Below are 22,495 nucleotides of genomic sequence, written 5' to 3'. Positions count from 1 at the left end.
TTGTTAATCAGTCCTCAACGTTTACAACAACAAATAAAGAAGCATGGAATGATATAAGAGATGATATAAAGCAACACATGACAAGAAGTTAGTCATACAAGAATCAGTAAGCATGGGTCCAATAAGCTAGATAGTAATGCTGAAAAACTTTCCATTTCAGCAGTAAAATCAATGTTACATAGAAAGAAAATTCAAGATTGAAATCAGATTAACGAAAAATGAGAATATCATGAACAGGAATTCAAGTTAGAAGAGAATTCTATTGCCAAGTTAAAGAAAGAACAAAAAGCTATATAGGCAGCAACATCTGGGAATACTTGAAAGCAGGAATACTTGAAATAAGAGACAGAATTAGACTTGTGTGAAAGAGGGGACAGTAGTCTTTCTAAGGAGCTTATAAAGAAAACCTATTGCAAAGCACCTGAGTCCTGGTTTAACAAGGCAGTATGGGTTCATTGAAGGCTTTCCTTTTTGTCCCCAGATAGATGAGCCATAACAAACATTAAAAGACCCAAGCCTGGCGCTCTAGTTGATAAGCCTGGCTCATCTAAATGGCGGATGGCAAGATACCTGAAGATCTGAGTGTGTTGATGGGCTACCCCTTCTTTGCATGCAGGAAACAGGAAGGAGAGGAAGGGAGGGAAGGTGGTGAGAATTTTGCTTCTGATGGGTGGCTGTTCCTTTCAGCAGGTTCATAAAAAAGGAAAACTGGGGGGAAAAACATGGATGAAGCAACTTGACAGAGAAATGGAAAAGAGGAGGAAGAGCAGACAACACAGAGAACACAAATACCAACTCTCATAAACCAAAATATAGTTAATATTAGGTTATATGCTAGCATAGCCATGCAATATGTGCCAGGAGAATGCTATGCTTCCAGCAACAGGCTGAAAAGCTTCAAATGCAGTGGTGTTTTCTCAGTGGCTCTGGATTTTCTGTCTAAAATTTGCCATTAAAGAAAATATTTGCGCTTGAGAACAAAATAGAATTACACTTTAGACCTAGGCATGTTTCAATGTATAATTGGGGGTTATACATGAATGTTTTGACTGTAATAAGGATTAAATGGCTTATTTCACAGGCAGACAATCTGGTGTCTCCCTGATGTTTAGAGTATCGTTGTCACAAACCTTAATGCTTTGGGATTATGGGAGTTGTACTCCAAGACACCTGGCTACTGATTTGAAATATGTTCTTAGTTAGGCATATGGCTGGTTCTGGAACAACTATTCACTTACTATATCCCCAGACGCAAGAGCTCTTTATTTCAATTTCTTTCATTTGCTTTATTATGTGATTAATGTTTTTGTTTATCCTATTCCATCCTTTTTAGTTCTGAAAAGTATACCATATAAAGAATAGGTAGGGAAGGTATAAAAAAGGTAAAGGTTTCCCATGACATTAAGTCTAGTAGTGTCCGATTCTGGGGTGGTGGTGCTCATCTCCATTTCTAAGCCGAAGAGCCGGCGTTGTCCATAGACACCTCCAAGGTCATGTGGCCAGAATGACTGCATGGAGCACCATTACCTTCCTGCAGAAGCGGTATCTATTGATCTATTCACATTTGCATGTTTTCGAACTGCTAGGTTGGCAGAAGCTGGACCTAATAGTGAGAGCTCACTCCGCTTCCCAGATTCGAACTGCCAACCTTTCAGTCAGCAAGTTCAGCAGCTCAGCGGTTCAACCCACTGCACCACCACGGGGTCCCTAGGGAAGGTATACATACTTGAAAAACTACATTAAGGATTAGGAAAATAGGTTGAAAGGTTTTTGGTTTTTTTTTACAGGCATGACATACTAACACTGCCATAGCAAACAGAAAGCCACACAAGTTTGGGGTCCATTCTAGGTTTACATCAACAATGGATACTTCTGCCTTAGAAGCTGGTATACAGGAATATAACTTAGCTTTTTGTGAATTGCTCTTCTACACCTGCCAGAGAATTATGCGACTCTTTAGAAAGGGTTACATAATCTTTGTTTTTTAAAACATTAAAAAGCATCCAGATCATGTCTCTTTAGGCAGTGTCAGGGAGTAAGGATGAACCCAAGATATTTAGCTGCCTGAGATTGGGAAGAATATGAAGCTTCCTCCATATTCATAAAAAGGTACTCATCAGGCCAGCAACTGAACCTCATTTTAACAATAGTGGGAGAGGATTATGTCCTTCCCTGATATATGAAAGTGATTTGTGAGCTCTGTACAAGTATTGAATATATACTGTCTTCTCCCTCAGTATAGCATACAAAGCTCCATCCTCCAACTGGGAGGATCCGCAGAGGGCTTATTCTGCTGAACTATATCTGCTGCCTGTCACAATCACCACAATAACTGAAGAGCACATTTATCTGAGAGGGTCTCCTTATTCCCCCTTTAGTAAGCAGAGCAATTTTTTTTGTCGTGTCAGGAGCAAGACATTGAGACCACTTTCTCACATATCTCTCAGAATATACTGTAATCACAGTTGTGAGGAGAATTGATATTTGCCCACTCATACATATAAGGAAGCTGCAAAAAGATATAAAATGTCTATTGCATCTTTTAAAAATGTTTGCTATTTTAATTATTATGGTGTTGCTTCATTCCAGAGACAGAGAAACAGAATAAAGGAAGAATTATAATAATCAGGAGAACACCTCAAGAAGGTAATTGCTACATAAATTGTTAGTTATATATGTTAATTGCTATTGTAAAGTGTTTGATTTCTGGTTTGGATGTGTAATTTCTAAAGCTTTCATGAAGACATGCTGATACATGAGTAAGCTTTGCTACTATTCACGCATTATGATGCATAAATATCTTGAAAAACAAATGAATGATATACTCCTTTGTGTGCTGACCCAAAAATTGCATTTCCAAATAAATTTACCACACTGAACTCTACCTTAATATGAATTTATCACAATATGAATTTAGCACTACAATATGAAACCTAGTATCTCAAGCATCTTTTAAAATGTTTACAGAAAATGGGATTCAAAGTGGATTCAAAGTGGATCCATCATTTTATTGTGCCAGAAGTGACTTGAGAAACTGCAAGTCGTGTCTGGTGTGAGAGAATTGGCTGTCTTCAGGGACGTTGCCCAGGGAACGCCTGGATGTGTTACCATCCTGTGGGAGGCTTCTCTCATGTCCCTGCATAGAAAGCTGGAGCTGACAGACGGGAGCTCACCCCATCTTGCGGATTTGAATCAATGACCTTCAGGTCAGCAGTTTAGCCAGTACAAGGGTGTAACCCATTGCACCACTGCAGCTCCTATATTACTGCTCATAAAAAGAGGTTATGTACTTCCTGTAGTTATTCTAGTTGCTCTTTTTACTGGATGCTTTTAAAAAGCTGGACATGGTATAAATATTTAAAATATATCTTTAAATAAATGGCATAAATAACACTCTCAGAATTGGGTAACTAAATCCGGACATAGTGGCCTAAATCCAATTATTAATTTCAGTTATAGAATAATAATTGAAACATAAGTGCTGACTTATTATGCAGCAAGTGGGTTTAAGGTAGCAGCTATGAACTGAAGTTCATGGGACCTTTTGTGTAAGTGCCAGTACATAAAAAATCCTCACACTAAACTCCTAGTTCTTTGCTCTCTTTTTTGGGCAGAAGATCCCTTCTAAACCTGATACCTTCAGGATATTTTAAGCAACAATTAACATTTTTTAGACTGGGCTACTGGCAATGCCAATTGTGCATATAAACAAACAAACACATCAGACAAAGACACACACACAAAAATGATTCGTAGACAAGTATGGGGGAATAGGAAAGTAGACCAGGTCTAATTTTGATATTTTTCATGTGTCACCTAGTCATATCAATATATTATCAATGAAAACTCACTTTCCATATTTAACAGTACTCATTATTAAAACTACTTTGTCTGCAGGCCAACCCAATGGAGAAAGCAGCTTATAATTAACAGAATATTTCAAACTCCAAATGTTGATCAACCAGATTATGCGCTATTACTACTTTTGCATCATTCAGCACTTCTCTCTTCATCTCTTTTAACAACTTACTTTTGAATGTGATGATTCTCACCATTTTTGCTCAAAAGAAGCTGTACCATAAAAATATTAACAACTAGCCTTAAAAATGGCTTTCCAGACTATCAAAGCATTCGTGGTTTTGTGACATCACGCATGACTTGATTATGAAAAAAATTCTAGGAAATAGCATAAAATAAAACATTATTTATGAACAGCATTTTACCATCACTGTTCCTTGTGGTTGGAGAGCGAGTGGCTGTCCTACTGCTACAACTTGTTGATGAGACTCACTTGACGGACTGATCATCTGCACGTTCTGCCCCTGGATGGAATATGCTAAAAATACCAAGAGAATACTTTTACACAGAATATCATACTACAAGCACTATAAATATGCAGATTTTAGCATACCTACTTATCTAAGTGATTGGTACTGAATACTTTTTAATACTTGCAACAAATATCTATTTTAATAAATTATATTTATTTCAGAGAGCCAAATAATTAATGAGCCACTCACATCAGAAAACCATCAAAGATTACCGATATTTTCTCATTAAGTTATGAGAAAATACAGCACTACAGTCCTGGTTAAACCAATAACAGCAGGCAAAAATAACTCAACATCTTCATATTCATTTCATGTAGTTCTAAATGATAATATTCCAATTCTGCTACTATATTTTATTTTCCTTTATGAAGGAAACATAAGAAAAAGAAATGACGATTCCCCTAAGCAAACTACAGTTGGTCCTATGTTTCCATGAATTCCATATCCACAGATTCCACCATCCATGGCTTGAAAATAATCTTTTAAAAATCCAAAAAGCAAAACTTGATTTTGATATTTTATATAAGGGAAACTATTTTACTGTGTCACTGTATATAATAGATTCAAGCATCAGTTGATTTTAGCATCCACAGTGGATATCAAAGTACTTCAAAATATATTTCTAATGTTAAATGTATTCAGTTTTCACCAAGAGCCTATTACTGAAATGAACACTATGCTGTATCTAAAATACTGCACCTTCTATAAGTGGAATAGGTAACAGGTCGGTAAGACACTCAACTGACTTCATATTTGAGTGATAACTATCCAATGTGATAGAAGTGGCACTCAGTTACCTAAAATTAATTGATTTATTTACTATTCTAACATGAATTTGTTTATTAAGCATGCGTTTCCTAAAATTAAGTGTCATAGCTGTCAATTAACAATATATATGTTATTAAAAGAGGGGAAATAAAACAAAAGTAATACTCTTACTTTTATTGGAAAGTGCAGCAGTGGTAGTATTCAGTACTGTTAGGGCATAATGAGGAGGCAAGGAGCCTTTGCAAATGGCGGTAATAAAGGCATCTCTTGATGTCACAAGACCTAATTTTCCACACAGAGCAGCCATGGTCAGCTCTGCTTTTAAAATATTTTCTGTGGCAGCTTCATCGGTGCTGAAATAATACAAAGAAACCATTAGTAACATTCATACATACCAGGAACTGTTGACAACAAACAAAAACTAGACATACATCTAAAAATATAAACATTTAAAACAAAAATGCTGGGAAACATCATAACTGCCCTATTGATCTATTGAAACCTCATCTCCACAAACTTCCCAATCAGGCAACATTTATATTATTTTCCAATCACGTAAGAAGCTTTAACAGAGCAAGAACATAACATTAACGTTCCAAATCATTTTGACATAGCTGTGTGTATTTTCTTTCCAAACTGAAAAAAAAAATGGAAAGTTCAATGTGGTTGTGTTCATATTTGTAGTATGTTAATTCACAGTAACTATAAAAAATCTCCATAAATATGGGGGAGGTTGAAGAGATTCAAATTAGACTTTGGATCTGCTAAAATTACTCCAGAATGAGACACACACACACACACACACACACTTTTCCTAGCACATTCCTCTACCCTAACTTTTGAGAAATGTGGTCTAGAAAGTAGGCTTTTTTGGAGACTCCAATCACAGATGAGAAAATAGGCTCTTGAGAATGAAAAATAAATTATAAATAGACTTCACCTTGCATCCAGAAGTAAAGACAGTGCAGCAAGAAGACCACACCAGCAGGCATTCACCATTTCTTCCCAAACAGCTCTGCTAACTTGAAGGGAGAAAGTTTGTGGTATTATTAAAAAGATAATAAAAAAGCAAAGATATAGAACAGACTTGTTTCCTAATGCATTTTGCTTACAGTAAGAATCCTCAAACTATAAAAGACGAAATTCATGTTTCACAATGAAGCTCTTTATGTATTCCTTTGACAGTAAACTGGGACATAACCACTCAGATTAAAGTTTTAAATAATGCTCTCTTTAGGCACAGTTACAATAGCAAAACACATACTGAAATAAGGAGATACAGGCATCCCTGAGTTATAAAAATCCAACTTACAGCCTAGTTAAAAACTGAGATGAGACAACAGGAAATGAGAAGAAATCAACTCCAGGAAGAAAAATTTGCTCCTGTATGAGTTATCACGGAGAAAAGGTATATCCACTAAAGTTTTATCACCAATCCCTGTTTCCACAACAATCTAAAATTTTGAAAATATAATTGTCACAAGGACAGAAACTGAGGCAGGTATACAGGCAGCAAAACAAATACTACAAGGGTCTTACCACTTTCCCTATGCTATCCAAAACTAAAAAAAAAAGTCTGGAGTTATACTTTTAAAATGTACCTGTTTCAACTTACATACAAATTAAATGTAAAAACAAACCTACAGAACCTATCTTGTTTGTAATCCTGGGACTGCCTGTATATCAGTACAGTTACACAAGCCAGACGGGATCATCTGGGATCTTCCTTCACCAGTTAGTTTTGACATCTGATCTGGGTAACGGAAGTGTGATAAATTTGATATTAAATTGAAGGGTCTACTTTTGTCTAGCAGAGCATGCTTCCAAGACAAAGACCAACATCCAAAAAACCTACTTTAGGCCTTGTTCAGCAGGATTTTTCACTATTTTCAACTGAAATAGAGTCCACTTTTCTGAATAGTTTTTCAGGTGTAAAAACAGGACTGGTTGTTCTTCTTTTTAAAAAAAATCATCAGACGAACAATGGATCAGATGATATTAGGAGGCAAATACAAAAGCTAAAAATTAACATTAAAATGTCAAAGCAAAAGTTCATTCTTAAACACTGGGGAGGAAGGCAACAGAAAGAAGTAAGTAATTAAAATTAAGTCAAGATACTTTAAGCAAAGGTGATGGGGTGGTAAGAGGGAAGTAAGAACACACAATGGCAAAAATATTTCTACCTGTTTGCTACACAGCTTTATATTTCTATTAACCTTAACCCATTTTCAGCCCCTATCTTATACCTGTTTCTTTATCAGTTTGGTCAGATGCTGAATGAAAATCTTGCAGATCTGAAGACTGTGACGGTGAAGACTGTGCATCACTTGGTGCTATTGGACTCTCTGTTTCAACCTGTCCCAATTCTTCTTCAATCATATTAGTGATGCCACGTACAAGATCCAGTAAACAATGGAATGCTACTGACATGGCATAGCCTTCAGGAATTGTAGGTGGTTCAACTTTATCCAACATTTCTAGGCTAAAAAATTTAAAAAAACCCCAACATAGTTACCATATATAATCCTGTGCAGGTTCATCTAATCTACAAGTCAAGGGCAGCTTTTGGTTCCAAAATTAGGAATCTTGATATGACCCGTGGATAAACTGGATGAATTTTAATACAACTAAAGTGATTACAGTACAATAATTTCTAGTGCATCCAGATTACTTTTGAGATATGATTAAAAAAGGAAATAAATAGCTTCTACTAATGTCCAAATATATTAACAGCCATTCAGGTTGTATACTGGGAGTGTCACTGGCTCCCGTTCCCTTGACTAGTTTCCAAACCAGAGGCCACACCTCTCTGTTTCTATTTTTTTTTTTTTGCTATAAAATGTGAATGAGATTTTTTAATTTCACTGTAGATAATTTTATTAGCATAACTGTTTTATTTTTACATTCTTTTAAATAAAAACATGAAATAATTCACATCCCCACCTCATTTTTCATTGCCTTAGATAGAATTTCTGGATCATTTCTAGGTGAAATTGAATGGATCTTAATATGCCCACCCTGTACACAAAGCAACTGTTTGAAAGTATTTAGATCTCTCTCTCTTTTTTTACTTACTAGGTAGCTTTAGCACTGCCTTGTGCTGATATACTTAGGATAGGTATCCAGGTACCTCTATATTCGAAAGCGGGCAATACAGTTACACCTCCACTCATTCCTAACATTCCTGGATTGGTCGGTGCTGAGGCTGTACTAACAGGCACATTGCCTCCTGTATCAAGGAAACAAAAATGACCAAATATTTCAATTCTACTGGTGTGAAGGAAGACAACATAAATAATGGCGGATTATTGCACGGCTGTCCACAGAATAATTACTGTACAGTATATCCTTCTTTAGTATCACAAGACAACATATTTATAGGGAAGGCTACTCAAATTATTTGTTCCTGTCTGTTCTGAATCCCTTCAACTGCACTGCAAAACAAAAAACCCAATGAGCTCAGAAATGTTAAATATTTAAATATTAAATCCTATAATTCCTTCCAATGGAGCATATGTTAAAGCTTTTGAAAAATCTACATAACTGAAACAGGCACAAACAGGAGTTGGTATAGTGGTTTTATGATGTGACAGTTTTAATTGCTTAATTTAACAAGTGTTTGCAACCCTTCAATCATGTTATAAAACTATGACGCTTCCTCCAAAAGAGTTCTAAAACACATCATCCTTAGATTGCAAGGAATTGTTCCTGGAAACTGTTTGTTTCAAAACAAAAAACAAAATTATCAACATAAAAAGTGATGTATAAACAAAAACAAAAATAAAATCCAGACTATCAACAGGTCTTGCTTCTAAAATAAATATTCTGGTAAATAATTCAGGAGAAATTATCAATGTACAATTTACCTGTTTGGCTTGCAGCAACTGCTACATTTCCTGTGTTTGGTACAAGAAAGAGTGACTGAATAAATGATCCCAGTGCATTCACAATGTCACGAAATACCTTGGTAGAATGCTGTTTCATATCATAAGACTGGCAAAAGGACCTGTCAAATATTAAAAGTTTTAATTTAGAAAACTCATAAATTAACCAACAGAAGGAACAGTGTTTCTATACTGATTGGAAATTATGACAAAGACAGACTTCTTGTTCTAAATGCAAGTGCTAAAACAAAGGAAGGCATGCCTAACAGGAATCTTATAAATTATTGTTTTAAATTCTAATTTTTTAATTAAAAATAATTTATTTCAGTACCTTAACAGCTGAGGTTGTACACAAAGTCTGTGTATAGATTCTACTGCCACAGCTCTCAGCCATTGAGGTTTATCTGCATCCAGAAACTTCACAAGCAATGATAAAAAGATCTCACATTCAGTTACCTGAAGAAAAGCAGTTTAAAAATTGAAGAAAATTACAATCTCAGAGTGTTAAATCCATTAACACAGAATTTACCTAAGGATAAAATGATTGTCACTCTGTGAAAACCATTAAGCCAAGTAAATTCCACTGATATCAATGAAATTAGCTATTGAGTGGACATATACAGAATAGCAGTTTTATTCCTATTTCCTAATGTTTGAAAGAAACATCCAACTGTTATCTAAACAAACAAGGAAAACCCCATTCTGTAATAAAACTACCCTATATAAGTAAAGATAAAGGTTTCCCCTGACATTAAGTCTAGTCGAGGTCGACTCTGGGGGGTGGTGCTCATCTCCATTTCTAAGCTGAAGAGCCGGTATTGTCCGTAGACACCTCCTAGGTCATGTGGCCAGCATAACTGCATGGAGCACCATTATGCCTTCCCGCAGAAGCAGTACCTAATGATCTGCTCACATCTGCATGTTTTTGAACTGCTAGGTTGGCAGAAGATGGGACTTACAGCGGGAGCTCATCCCGCTCCTCGGATTCGAACAACTGACTTTCTGGCCAGCAAGTTCAGCAGCTCAGTGTTTTAACACGCTACATCATCAGGGGCCCCCTATATACTCATGTATTTATGACTAAAAATTTTAGTCAAAAAATAATTTGAAAAACCTGGGTCAAATTGTCCATGTGTTAATGTGAGCACGTAATACACTTGCTAGAACACCTCAGCAAGCGAGAGTTCAAAAGTGGCAGGCTCAAACCCAGCACCTCAATCCGTGGGTGATACCAGATGAGAGACTCCCCCCTGGGCACACAGAAGACTGGGTGACTTGGAAGGCACTGAACAGACTGCGCTCTGGCACGAGATGCAGAGCCAATCTTAAGAAACAGGGCTACAAAGTTGAATCCACGACATGCGAGTGTGGAGAAGAGCAAACCACTGACCACCTGCTGCAATGCAACCTGAGCCCTGCCACATGCACGATGGAGGACTTTCTTGCGGCAACACCAGAGGCACTCCAAGTGGCCAGATACTGGTCAAAGGGCATTTAATCAGCTACCAAGTTTGCAAAATTTGTGGTTTTTTATCTGTTTGTTTGTTTTGTTCTGTTAGAAATGTAATACAATGTTCTGGTTGCGGATGACACGATAAATAAATCAAAAAAGGAGCAGTCTACTTCAGCCCTCACTATTCTCTATTCCGTGACGCCACTTCTGGCCTTTTTGAGTGCCTGGGCATAGAAATGGCAATGATGGCCAAGGGCTGCTGGCCCTGTAAGATGGCCTTGGAGCTTTCCTCTCTCTGCAGAATGACTTCAACTTATCCATGGATTACATCAAAATCCACAATTTTGGTCCCAGAACCTGCCCTTGACTTATATATGATCTTAAATTATGTATGAGTATGTACATATAATCATCATGATTATTAATAAAGTGCTCTCAAGTGCGTGGTATAATGTGAATGACACCAAAGCTAAGAGAGGATAGCTCCCTACATGAAATGTAGACATAAGGGATACACAAAATGGGAGGGAGGCAGGAAGCATATAGAACTTATAATGGACTGTCTCAGTTACTGTCTTTATGAAAACGTCAATTTTGAGGAGACGTTTGAAAGAATCAAAGGGATGGACATAAATAATTTTTTTGTAATCATTGTTTTTTGATATTTCATAATCAAGAAGTTTTGTCATTCCGTCTTTTGTGACCCATTGGGCTGGATTCAATTACTTGAAATGAAATACACCCAGGAGAACTTAATGGAATTAAAATATATTCAGTATATAGTCTTACCAGCAAACTATAAAACTGTTTGATCAATACAGAAACAACTCTCAAAAGGCGCATACAGATAGGAAAATAAGGTTTTTCTACTGGTGCTGGTGAGGATGAAGTACTTGAACCTTGTCTGAATTTGATATTTGGCGAGAAGAGTTTTATCACAAGTGGACAAACCCGTTCTTTTAGGAGGAAACTGAATTCTTGATGCTGGAAAGGAAAAGAAGACAACAAACGTTAAGAATGACATGAATCCAGATGTAATAATAGAATTACTTATTTATTTATTTACAATATTTCTACTCTGCCTTTCTCAAACCAGAACGTGACTCAAGGAGGCTTTATAACTTAGGCAGTTATGCGATGCCATTAAAACAATGTAAAAATTACAATAAACATGTAAAACAGAATTATAAAAATACATACATTAAAACCTTTAAAAACATATAAAACCACTACCTTCACTATCAGCCTTGTCATTCAAAAACAACATCTAAGCCATTCCAGTATTCGATTTCACATAGTTCTGTGTTTATCTATTGCACTAGGTTCCCAAAGGCTTGTTCAAAAAGCCATGTTTTCACTTTTCTGCAGAAGGTCAGGAGGGAAGGGGCTGATCTAATACCCCTAGGGAGGGAATTCCCCAGCTGAGGGGCCACCACTGAGAAGGCCGTCTCTCGTCCCCACCAGTTGTGCCTGCGAAGAAGGCGGGACCGAGAGCAGGGCCTCTCCAGATGATCTTAAACTCCTAGATGGTTCATAGGGAGATATATGTTATATATAGACAGGTAAGTTGGGCCAGGGCTTTATAGGCTAAAGCCAGCACTTTGAATTGTGCTTGGTAGCTTTAACTTACAATCTGACTGAAACTGCAAATAATTTAAATTAGTCAAACTAGTACTAACTCAAACAATCTTGTCCAATTTTATAAAGATTTCAAATCAGAAATTGTTTTCCTTTCCTGCAATTAAAAATAAACAGAGGTATTCACCTGTAAAAACACTTGTGGGAAATCATTGAGGACAGACTCAAGCAGTTCCAGGCCAAAGGTCCGAGTCATTTCTGTCATGCCTACAAGCCAGTATGGGGCATCAGCATTAACTAGCTGACAAAGATCCTAAAAATAACGACAAAAAAGCCAAATAAATAGGCAGAAAGATTTGTAGTTTTCAGAGGGCCAGAAAGGGAAAGACAAACGAAAAGACCAGTGAAACGAATTCAGATAGACAATATTTTTGGAAAGTGTTAAGTCCACAAAATACTTGAGGCAGGGGGATCTGTGGCATCTTTTTCTCTCCCTGGCAGAAGAAGCCTCCTCCATTTATTTCTTGGAAAGTTACCTCCTCCTCCAGAGAGGGCCCTTAGAACTCGCTTTTCCAGTGGCACTAACATAGGGTGTGCATTGAAAGTTCCTTTCAGAACATGATGGGAGTTGAAATTTCTGTGTGTGTGTGTCTATCAGCCAATAAAAAGCCTGGTGGTGTCCATGCTGATTGGCTGAGAATGGACACAACCAGCGACTACAATTCCCAGAAACCTGTCTTGCGGTTTGTCTGATTTTTAAAAATGTTATGTTTAAAACTTAAAATAATTCTAAAAAATCAGTAGACTGGTGAATTGTTTTCAAAGTTGGCATGCCTACAGTTGTAAATGGGGTCTACAACTGAGGTAGGTTTCACGCAGATAGGCCTTAAAATGGCTGAGGATTGAGCCTTTAAAGTTTCCCATTGTAGCCAATGAGCTGAATCTCTGCCGAATGAAATGGAAAACACCTCTCCCCTTTCGGGTAACTTTTTGGTAAATAAAATGAGGGGTCAGATGAAAACAAACCTGAAAAACAGTATGCCTTTTGGCCCGAATGCACATGACTAGACTCTATTGATAGTTCTCTCATTTGAAATACCTTTTAGAATCTGCTAAAAAGCCAAAAAAAAAAAAAAAAAGGCACGGTTTCTGTAACAGACAATGAGTATTATTCCCGCTTTCCTTTTCACAATGCTGATATTTGATCAATTTATTATTCTTCACTCATGCAGCAAATGTACCAGATATAAGTAACGGGCAGGTTTTGGGGGCAAAACCCCAAATGATATGACTCATGGATAAGTCATTCCACAGAGAGTGCAAAGTACTGGTGCTGCCTCATCACTTCTCACCCAGACATTCAAAAAGGTCAAAAGCGGCACCGTGGCAGGCACAATAGGCAATGCCATTACTTCTTTTGGTTTCTCCTGGGATGGACTAATTCCCCATTTTTCACTACTCTACCCTGAAATATAGCACTTTAACCAAAGAATTAAATCTGACGTTTTTATAGTTAAAATGTAGAGAAAGTCTTGAATGTTGCACTTTGCATCCGTGATACTTACAACACCCATTATACTGCATCTTAATATGTTTTCAAAACACTGAGTAAACCAATTTCCATTCAAATGGATATAAAAACTGGGGTGATTATTGTCTATACACATAAACTGGCCTGCATATAAATTATAGTTTATAGAATACAGGGGAAAGCCTAATAATAAAAATGCAAACGCTAGTAATTACCTGAAAAAGCATATATGCATCTTTAGCGCATGGTTTCAAGGTGCTGACAGATCTTCTGTTACTGTTTCCTTGAATTCCTACTGGTTGTTCAACAATATCTGCATATAACCCAGAATATAATATCGTAAATTTAACATCCATGCATTTCTTTATTTACTTTAACTAATATATTTCATATACATTCGCTGATGTAATTTCTTTGAGAAGTGGCCTTGATTTTGCTAACTATGGAAGCCTAGTGTATGAATTTTCATCTGAACTGTGGAGATTTAGGTTGAAATCCCCACTTAGTTGGGAAACACACTTGATTACTTTCTTTTTCTCAGGTCTCTTGAGGACAAACTAGGATAACCCTGAGTATGAACCTTGGAGCACTCTGAAAGCAGTGCCATGGCTGCATATAAATATGACAAATTTTCTTAGAGATTAACTTGCTTCTTACAAACAGCATCTTACCCTAAGAAGAAAATAAAAGTTATATTTTCATTACAATATAAGAATATGCGTACCTTTATAATGTTCATCTTCTGCAACCACTCTTTCAAAAACAACAGTAACTACTTGCCGTACTGTAGCTGCTGCAGTATTATTTGTGATATTATCTTTTGTGAAGTGCAGCCGAAAACAGAGCACAATTGCCTAAAGAAAGATTTTTCTTTTAATATACAAATTAAATTCTCTGAAAGTTATACATGTAACAATAAGAGCACAAATATAATGACAATTCCTCCAAACTTTCTAGAGAAGCCATGGAAATTGTCAGATTCCAAAACCTCAGGTTTTGAGACGCTTAAAGAGATAGGGTTGTTTAGCCTGCAGAAGACAAGTCTGAGAGAAGACATGAGAGCCGTGTTTAAATATCTGAAATGATGTCTTAAGAAAAGAGGGAGCACTCTTGTTTTCCACTGCCTTGGAGACTAGGACTTGGAGCAATAGGTTCAAAGGAGAATCCACCTGAACATTAGGAAGAACTTCCTGACTGTAAGAGCTGTTCAATAGTGGAATTCACTGCTCCAGATTGTGGTGGAAGCTCCTTCCTCAGAGGCTTTCAAACAGAGGCTGGATGGTCATCTGTCAAGGGTGCTTTCACTGTGTTTTTCCAGCATGGCTGGGGGTTGAACTAGGTGGCCCTTGTGGTCTCTTAGAAATCTTATGATTCTAAATAAACTTAAATTTTCAAGTGAGTAAGAAAGATGGTCATGTGATTCCCACAGTTGTTTTCAACACATTTATATGATGCATGTGTCTTGATTACTCAGTAGCTGCTTTACAAATTTAAAACTCACTTTATTGAGAGATTTAAACAAAGCTCTTAATGCAGTTTAATATCTTATTCATTTGCATTTTAACTGGAATTTTTTCAGGCTTTCATAGGGTACTTGCTACACAATTGGAATGTAATAAAATTAAAATGGGTATAGATATATGTCTGTTTTTTATTATGGCATTTTACATAAGTTAATGAGTTCACCAAAAATGAATTAAATTTCTTGAATAACTATTGCCCCATGATGTCCACCTACTATAAAGATGCTTTTGTTTTGGCTAGGAAAGTTATTTTGGCACTATTCCAATTGTGGTGATAACTATTGAGGGAATTTTGCATTTTAAGTCAGTAAACCAACAGAAAATGCAAGAAAATATAAATAGGCTTTAAATGTCAAAAGCATACTTCTTTAGATGATATAATGTACATATTTTGACATTCAGTTATTAAAGACAAAATGTAGGTGTTAGAAAAAAAAATAAACCAGACTACCATATAAGTTAATTATCCATGTTACCCTTTTCATAATACTGTAATTTGGTAAAGTGATATTGCTAAAAGCACGCATGGGACAATGGCTCAATTTCATTCTCTCGGTGTGTAAAATCCCTCAGCTGAATTTGTATTTGAATCCATGAATAATGTAAAATAAGCAAACCTGGTGGCATTTCCCTCCCTAAATATATATAGGCATGTGAAAAAATGGTATAGGAAATTTGCTTGTAAATTCACAGAAAAACCTGCAAAATCAGCACTTTGTTAGCATAACACAACTGCTGCTGTTGTGATTTGCATTAGACTGAGATCCTACCTTAGACAGCGCTTCATCATGGACAACTGTATTGGTGGTTAATAAAACAAGAACAGTCTGAAGAAGTTTGAGCTCTTCAAGGCTATTTTCCATGAGTTGCCAAAGCATATTAATAACATTCCCAGCTGCAACCTTGGAAGAAATTATCAGAGATTACGGAGTGTCAAGTATTTTGCGCAGAAATGGCTAAGAAGTATATGTCAATAATTACAATAATTACATGCTGAAAATATTTTCTGCCCATGCTTTTGTGTCTATTGTATTTTCACATTTCTATTCAGAAATTTTAAGGCAATGTTAGCACCTCTAACTATCAAAAAAATAAATATATCATAGTGGGATACTAACTTTTTCAGGTTGAAACCTATGTATTTAATCTCTAGGATCCATTAACATAGGCTTTATAGCATACCTCTTCTTAATACTGCTGAAACCTGATCATTTAAAATATTCAGCTAAAACAGAAAATCTTTATTACACCAGAGTCTTCATTATATTAGTTTATATATTTACTTATATAGAACAAGAAAGTGTAAATAAATTACTTCTAACAGTTTATACCAGAATATATATGTATATCTAAGTTTACAAAGTCTCTTGACAGTTGTTCATTCATTCAGTCGTTTCCGACTCTTCATGACCTCATGGACCAGCCCACGTCAGAGCTCCCTGTCAACTGTCACCACCCCCAGCTCCTTCAAGGTCAAGCTAGTCACTTCAAGGATACCATCCATCCATCTTGCCCTTGGTTGGCCCCTCTTCCTTTTCCCTTCCATTTTCCCCAGCATCATTGTCTTCTCTAAGCTTTCCTTTCTTCTCATGATGTGGCCAAAATATTTCATCTTTGCCTCTACTATCCTTCCCTCCAATGAGCAGTCGGGCTTTATTTTATTAAGTATGGACTGGTTGGATCTTCTGGTGGTCCAAGGCACTCTCAGAACTTTCCTCCAACACCACAGTTCAAAAGCATCTATTTTCCTTTGCTCAGCCTTCCATGTGATCCAGCTCTCACATCTGTAGGTGACTATGGGGACTACCATTGCTTTAACTATGCAGAACTTTCTTGCCAGTGTGATGTCCCTACTCTTCACTATTTTATCGTGATTGTTCATTGCTCTCTTCCCAAGAAGTAAGCGTCTCCTGATTTCCTGGTTGCAGTCCGCGTCTGCAGTAATCTTTGCACCTAGAAATACCAAGTCTGTCACTGTCTCCATGTTTTCTCCATTTCCCAGTTATCAAGCATTCTTGTTGTCATAATCTTGGGGTTTTTTAATGTTTAGCTGCAACCCAGCTTTTGCACTTTCTTCTTTCACCTTGATTAGAAGGCTCCTCAGCTCCTTTTTGCTTTTGGCCATCTAAGTTGTATCATCTGCATATCTAAGGTTGTTAATGTTTCTTCCAGCAATTTTTACCCCAGTCATGCATTTGTCAAGTCCTGCACATTGCATGATGTGTTCTGCATACAAGTTAAATAGGTTTATTTATTTATTTATTTACTGCACTTGTAGACCGCCGTTCTCAGCCCTAGGGCGACTGAGGTTGGGTGAGAATACAAAACCCTGCCGTACGCCTTTCCCAATCTTGAATCAGTCTATTGTTCCATGGTCAGTTCATGTTTATGAAGCCTTTTTATGCACAGATGCAAATGTCAGGCTGCAGCAGCAGGTCTGCAGCAGAATGCAATAAAGCTTGAGCTGAGAAAGACAGGGATGTGAAAATCTTGCATTAATGGGTCAACATATTCCTATCCTTCTTTTTAAATTTGAGCAACATCTGCATGAAAGTTAATGCTAATCAAGTCAGATCAACAGTCAGCATACCTATTTAAAACCATGGGCAGTCCCTGTAGCTCAGTGTTATACTAGATATTTATACTGGCTTTCAAGAAGTTCAAACCAGTCTACATGATGCTCTACACCAATTACCTGCTTGTAAAATAGAATCAGCCAAAAGGCAGAGATTGACTCTAGATTACTTAGTGAGTTCATGGCTGAGGTGGGTCAGTCTGATCTAAACTCAATATGTAATACAGTATATTCTATCACTAGAGCTCTGAAGATACTACACTACAGTATAGTAATTGTATTTGGCTTACACTGAAAGGGAAAGTTGCATGAACATAAGATCAGAAAGACATTCCTCCAAGGCCGCTTTACATCTGGACTGAACCTCAGCTGATATACACCCCTATTGATTTACACTCAATTTTATTGTTAAGTCTTGTATGATACTTGGAAATATTTTATAGTATTCACATGGGCTATTCCAGTCTTACCTCTGAAACAACTTCATGAGACATGAGTCTCTGTATAGCCGCTAAACATAACTGAGTTATCTTTGGTTCCTTTGTTCCACAGCCCATCAGAAAAGGCTGAACCACTTCTGAGCTGTTCTCTTTCAAAGCTATAAAACAGAGAGGGGAACGAGGTAAGATCAGGAGTTCTTCAATTTCATTAATAAAAGTGCAGGGGAATAAAATTTAAGGAAAAATATATGTAAAAATATTCAAGAAGAAAAATAATTTTTATCTTGAAAATCTTAGTTGAAATCAATATGTCAGGTAATAATTATTTTGGATAAATCTTCTTTTATATGTTAGTTAGCACATTATTCACCTCACTTCTTCAGTCATACCTGACACAGATTTTCCCATAGTATTTATTCAGTTGTTTCTATTATATGTCCATTTTACTACATATGAACCAGAGTAGCAGAGCACAGAAAGACATCTGAGATCTTAGAAGCACACCTCTATCAATTAGAATACCAGTACCTCTCTAGATAGACCAATGGTCTGATGAATATATTATAGTCTAAACCAGGGGTCCTCAAACTTTTTAAACAGAGGGCCAGGTCACAGTCCCTCAAACTGTTGGAGGGCCGGATTATAATTTGGAAAAAAAAATGAATGAATTCCTATGCACACTGCACATATCTTATTTGTAGTGCAAAAACACTTAAAATATACAATAATTAAAGTGAAGAACAATTTTAACAAATATAAACTTATTAGTCTTTCAATGGGAAATGTGGGCCTGCTTTTGGCTGATGAGATAGGATTGTTGTTGTTGTGTGCTTTCAAGTCATTTCAGACATAGGTTGACCTTGAGCGAGGGCCGAGTAAATGACCTTGGAGGGCCGCATCCGGCCCCCGGGCCTTAGTTTGAGGACCCCTGGTCTAAACCAATGACGGCGTACAATACATACTTTTGGATTATTGAACAAAACTACACTTATGCAATTTTCTATCTAAAGTCTTATAGCTATGAGGGTTCACTTACAAATTTTCTGTGTATCAGTCTTACCCAAACTGGTAACTCATAGGTATAACGAATCAGTGGCCCTGCTGAATTGGGTTGATAGGAGTTATAGTCCAATACATCTGGAGGGTAAAGGTTTGGGGAAGACTGTCTAACATAAATATCATGCTGTCGTACTTACTGAGTTAATACAGACCAAATCAGAGAATTATACCTGTGCTGTTTTCAAAGTCATTGCACAGGAACTATAAATTACATTTTAGGTACAAAACTATATTCAGAATAACAGGTTGCGTATCCTTTATCCAAAGTGCTTTGGGACCAGAAGTGTTTTGGATATATCCATATTTGTATATACATACATAATGTGATATCTCAAAAATGGGACCCCAGGCTTAACATAAAGCTATTTATTTCTCATATATACCTAAAGCTCATACCTGAACACAATTTTACACACAATAATTTTGTGCATGAAATAAAGTTTGTGTATGTTGAGTCACCAGAAAGCAAAAATGTCACTATCTCAGCCATCTGTTTTGGCTTTTGGAATTCTGGACAAAGGATACATAACTTATACATCTATCAACTATGAAGAAAGCAAACTTAACTTTTAGAACTGTAGCTATGCAGAAGGATGTACACCCAATAATGTAACATTTATTGATTCAATTCTTACCACTATAATTTTGTTCTAAGGTACATTTATTAAAGTTACAGTCCATTTTTCAACTAAAAAAATAATGGTATTGTTGAAGATTTGAAACTGACAATAAGTAATTTTTAAAAAGTAAAACTATAAAATCATTAAAACAAATTACAAAGCCAGTTTTAAGGTAGTCAACAGGATACTATCAAACTAATTCAAAACAAACATATGTCATGCAAAGAAGCATGATATGATATGCTAAACTGGACCACTTCCATGGACAAGGAACATATTTGTGGCACTGGTATGACTGTTTCTTTCTTTATGGAAAATCACTATGGACCGATATACCATTGATTGGCACCAGCCTGTGGACCACTACTTCGAGTAGTACTACACTGGAAGACATGCAATGCCACTCTTGAATTACCCACACTGGCTTCAATTTTGCATTTAAGCTCAGTTCAGGATTCTTTGCAAGACCAGCTCTTCCCATGTGAACCGGCAATGGATTTGTGATCCTCAGCTGAAGCTCTGTTGTATGACATACTACTTTGAAAGGACAGATTATTAAGTACATCTGACAGGGTTTTCTGTCTTTCCAGGAATGTATCCTTCAAAGTGCAGATTGGCTTATCCCTACTTAACTTCCAGGGGACAACCAAGACTCTACTGTGAATTTGGATGTATAGCTGACGTTACCTGTTATAGCTTTCCCACTTATGTCAGCATTCACGATAGCAAGAAAACAAAAGAAAAAATGAAATAAAAGTGCTGTAAAGAAAGGAAAGGGGAAGGGCCGCTGTTCCAGTATATGTTGTTATACAATTTGAGTAGGCTATATATAACATAAATTAATTTTTGAAGATCCAGTTAAATAAGACTACAAAAAAGTAAAATCATGTTGGTGTTCTTTTTGATGCCACAGACTAAAATAACCATCCCTCTAACAGGAAATTAGTGTACACAGAAGCCATTATACATCTTTCTGTTGGCAGTACTAACACTCAAGATAATGAATCATTTGCCAACAATCAAATTTTGTTCTAAGCACTATTCTACTAGTTCATAATATTCATCTTCATCTTTCATATGTATAGAAATACTTTCAGGCTATGTGTATAAACTGAAAAAATTTCAGATGGATTTTGGGTCCCATCTCTAAGATTATATATATGTATGTATTCCAAAATCTGAAAAAAAAACTCCACTAAACACTACTAGCCCTAAACGGTTTCGATCTAATTTACCTATCGGAACGTATTTACCTATCCTTACGAACCATCCAGAAGGCTAAGATCTTCTGAGGAGGCCCTACTCTCGCTCCCGCCTTCCTAACAGATGCGTTTGGTGGGGATAAGAGACAGGGCCTTTTCAGCGGTGGCCCCTCGGCTGTGGAACGCCCTGCCTAGAAAGATAAGATCGCCCCCCTCCCTCCTGTCCTTTCGAAGAATGGTGAAAACCTGGCTTTTCGAACAGGTCTTCCCAAATATGGCATAGATATATGATATTATGGACAACTGATGACGCAACTGGACAATAATTTGAGATGGAGATGCTTTGACAATGTTCCAAGTCACCCTTGGGCTGAGAGGGGCGGTATATAAATGTAGTATATAAATAAATAAATAAATAAATAAATACTTCCAGTAAGGAATAATCTGTATCATGAGAGGCCATGACCCTAGAAAAAAAAACAGAAGTCCTTGGTAAGGTAGAAGGCACTAGGAAAAGAGGAAAATCCCATTTCAGGTTGATAGATTCAACCAAGGAAGCCGTGGTCCTGAATATGCAAGATCTGAACAAGGCTTTTAAAGTATTGTCGAAGGCTTTCATGGCTGGAATCACTTGGTTGTTGTAGGTTTTTTCGGGCTATATGGCCATGTTCTAGAGGCATTCTCTCTTGACGTTTCGCCTGCATCTATAGCAAGCATCCTCGCTAGCTCTGAGGATACCTGCCATAGATGCAGGTGAAACGTCAGGAAAGAATGTCTCTAGAACATGGCCATATAGCCTGAAAAAACCTACAACACAAGGCTTTTAATAATAGCTCTCATTTAGAAGGTGGGCATAAGTCAAATCAACATGATGCAAATTAACAACAAGGCAATATAGGAGCTTTAATTTGCTAATTAACTGTGTTTTAGTACTTTTTAAAAGTCTAAATAAAATAAGAGAACAGTATGCTATGAGGTGTTATATTTACAAGCAAAGAAAGTACCAGGCTTCACACCAGTTACAAAAGCTCTTAGTCTGACACACCAGCAATGTCAAAAAAGGTTATAGCTGTCAAGTGTTGGACTCACTGTACCAGTACTGTGCGAAGTAAACCAGACACATTGTCATAACGCACTACTACAGCCCTGTGAAGTAGCAGCCTGTCCCCTGAGTGACCATGAAACAGGGCTTTCCTGCATCATGGGAGAGTACAGCTCTTGCTTAATTGTTCCTGGGTTTAAATTGAATTGTTAATGAACCTGTGGTTTGTTAAGGGCACTCTATGACATGGTTAACTAAAGAAGGTTCTGAAGGATCCAATAGGGAAAAGGGTAGATATGTTTTCAAGTGCTCAGTGGATGGTTTTTTTTTTAAAAAAAATCTTTTTAGAAAAAGTCCAATGTATTTCAATGGCTTTCTCCAGAGACAATGTGCAATATAACACCAGGAAACTGGAACTGAACATCTCATTTCATTTGATGGACCAACAAAAAAATTGGACAATCAGGCTTAATATTTTAGAATATATAT

At 36.8% G+C, this 22,495-nt stretch overlaps 1 protein-coding gene across 2 annotated transcripts in view; it reads right to left on the bottom strand.

Moving 5' to 3' along the window:
- Window positions 1-22,495, bottom strand: part of MON2 (MON2 homolog, regulator of endosome-to-Golgi trafficking) — a 68,640-nt gene that overhangs the window by 31,382 nt on the left and 14,763 nt on the right. For both annotated transcript variants that reach the window (XM_060777539.2, XM_060777540.2), the window contains exons 3-15: window positions 18,114-18,241; window positions 15,839-15,970; window positions 14,270-14,399; window positions 13,761-13,858; window positions 12,202-12,327; window positions 11,226-11,420; window positions 9,315-9,439; window positions 8,966-9,105; window positions 8,175-8,328; window positions 7,346-7,581; window positions 6,040-6,121; window positions 5,271-5,452; window positions 4,224-4,336 (exon numbers count right to left, since the gene is read on the bottom strand). In XM_060777539.2, coding sequence (XP_060633522.2) covers window positions 4,224-4,336; window positions 5,271-5,452; window positions 6,040-6,121; window positions 7,346-7,581; window positions 8,175-8,328; window positions 8,966-9,105; window positions 9,315-9,439; window positions 11,226-11,420; window positions 12,202-12,327; window positions 13,761-13,858; window positions 14,270-14,399; window positions 15,839-15,970; window positions 18,114-18,241 — 1,841 coding nt within the window. The remainder of the gene's footprint in view (window positions 1-4,223; window positions 4,337-5,270; window positions 5,453-6,039; window positions 6,122-7,345; window positions 7,582-8,174; window positions 8,329-8,965; window positions 9,106-9,314; window positions 9,440-11,225; window positions 11,421-12,201; window positions 12,328-13,760; window positions 13,859-14,269; window positions 14,400-15,838; window positions 15,971-18,113; window positions 18,242-22,495) is intronic.

Source organism: Anolis sagrei, chromosome 5 (genome assembly GCF_037176765.1).
Source record: "Anolis sagrei isolate rAnoSag1 chromosome 5, rAnoSag1.mat, whole genome shotgun sequence".
NCBI classification, from domain to species: Eukaryota; Metazoa; Chordata; class Lepidosauria; order Squamata; family Dactyloidae; genus Anolis; species Anolis sagrei.
Note: the sequence above shows the minus strand (reverse complement) of the source record. Positions and strands in the feature narration are given on the sequence as shown.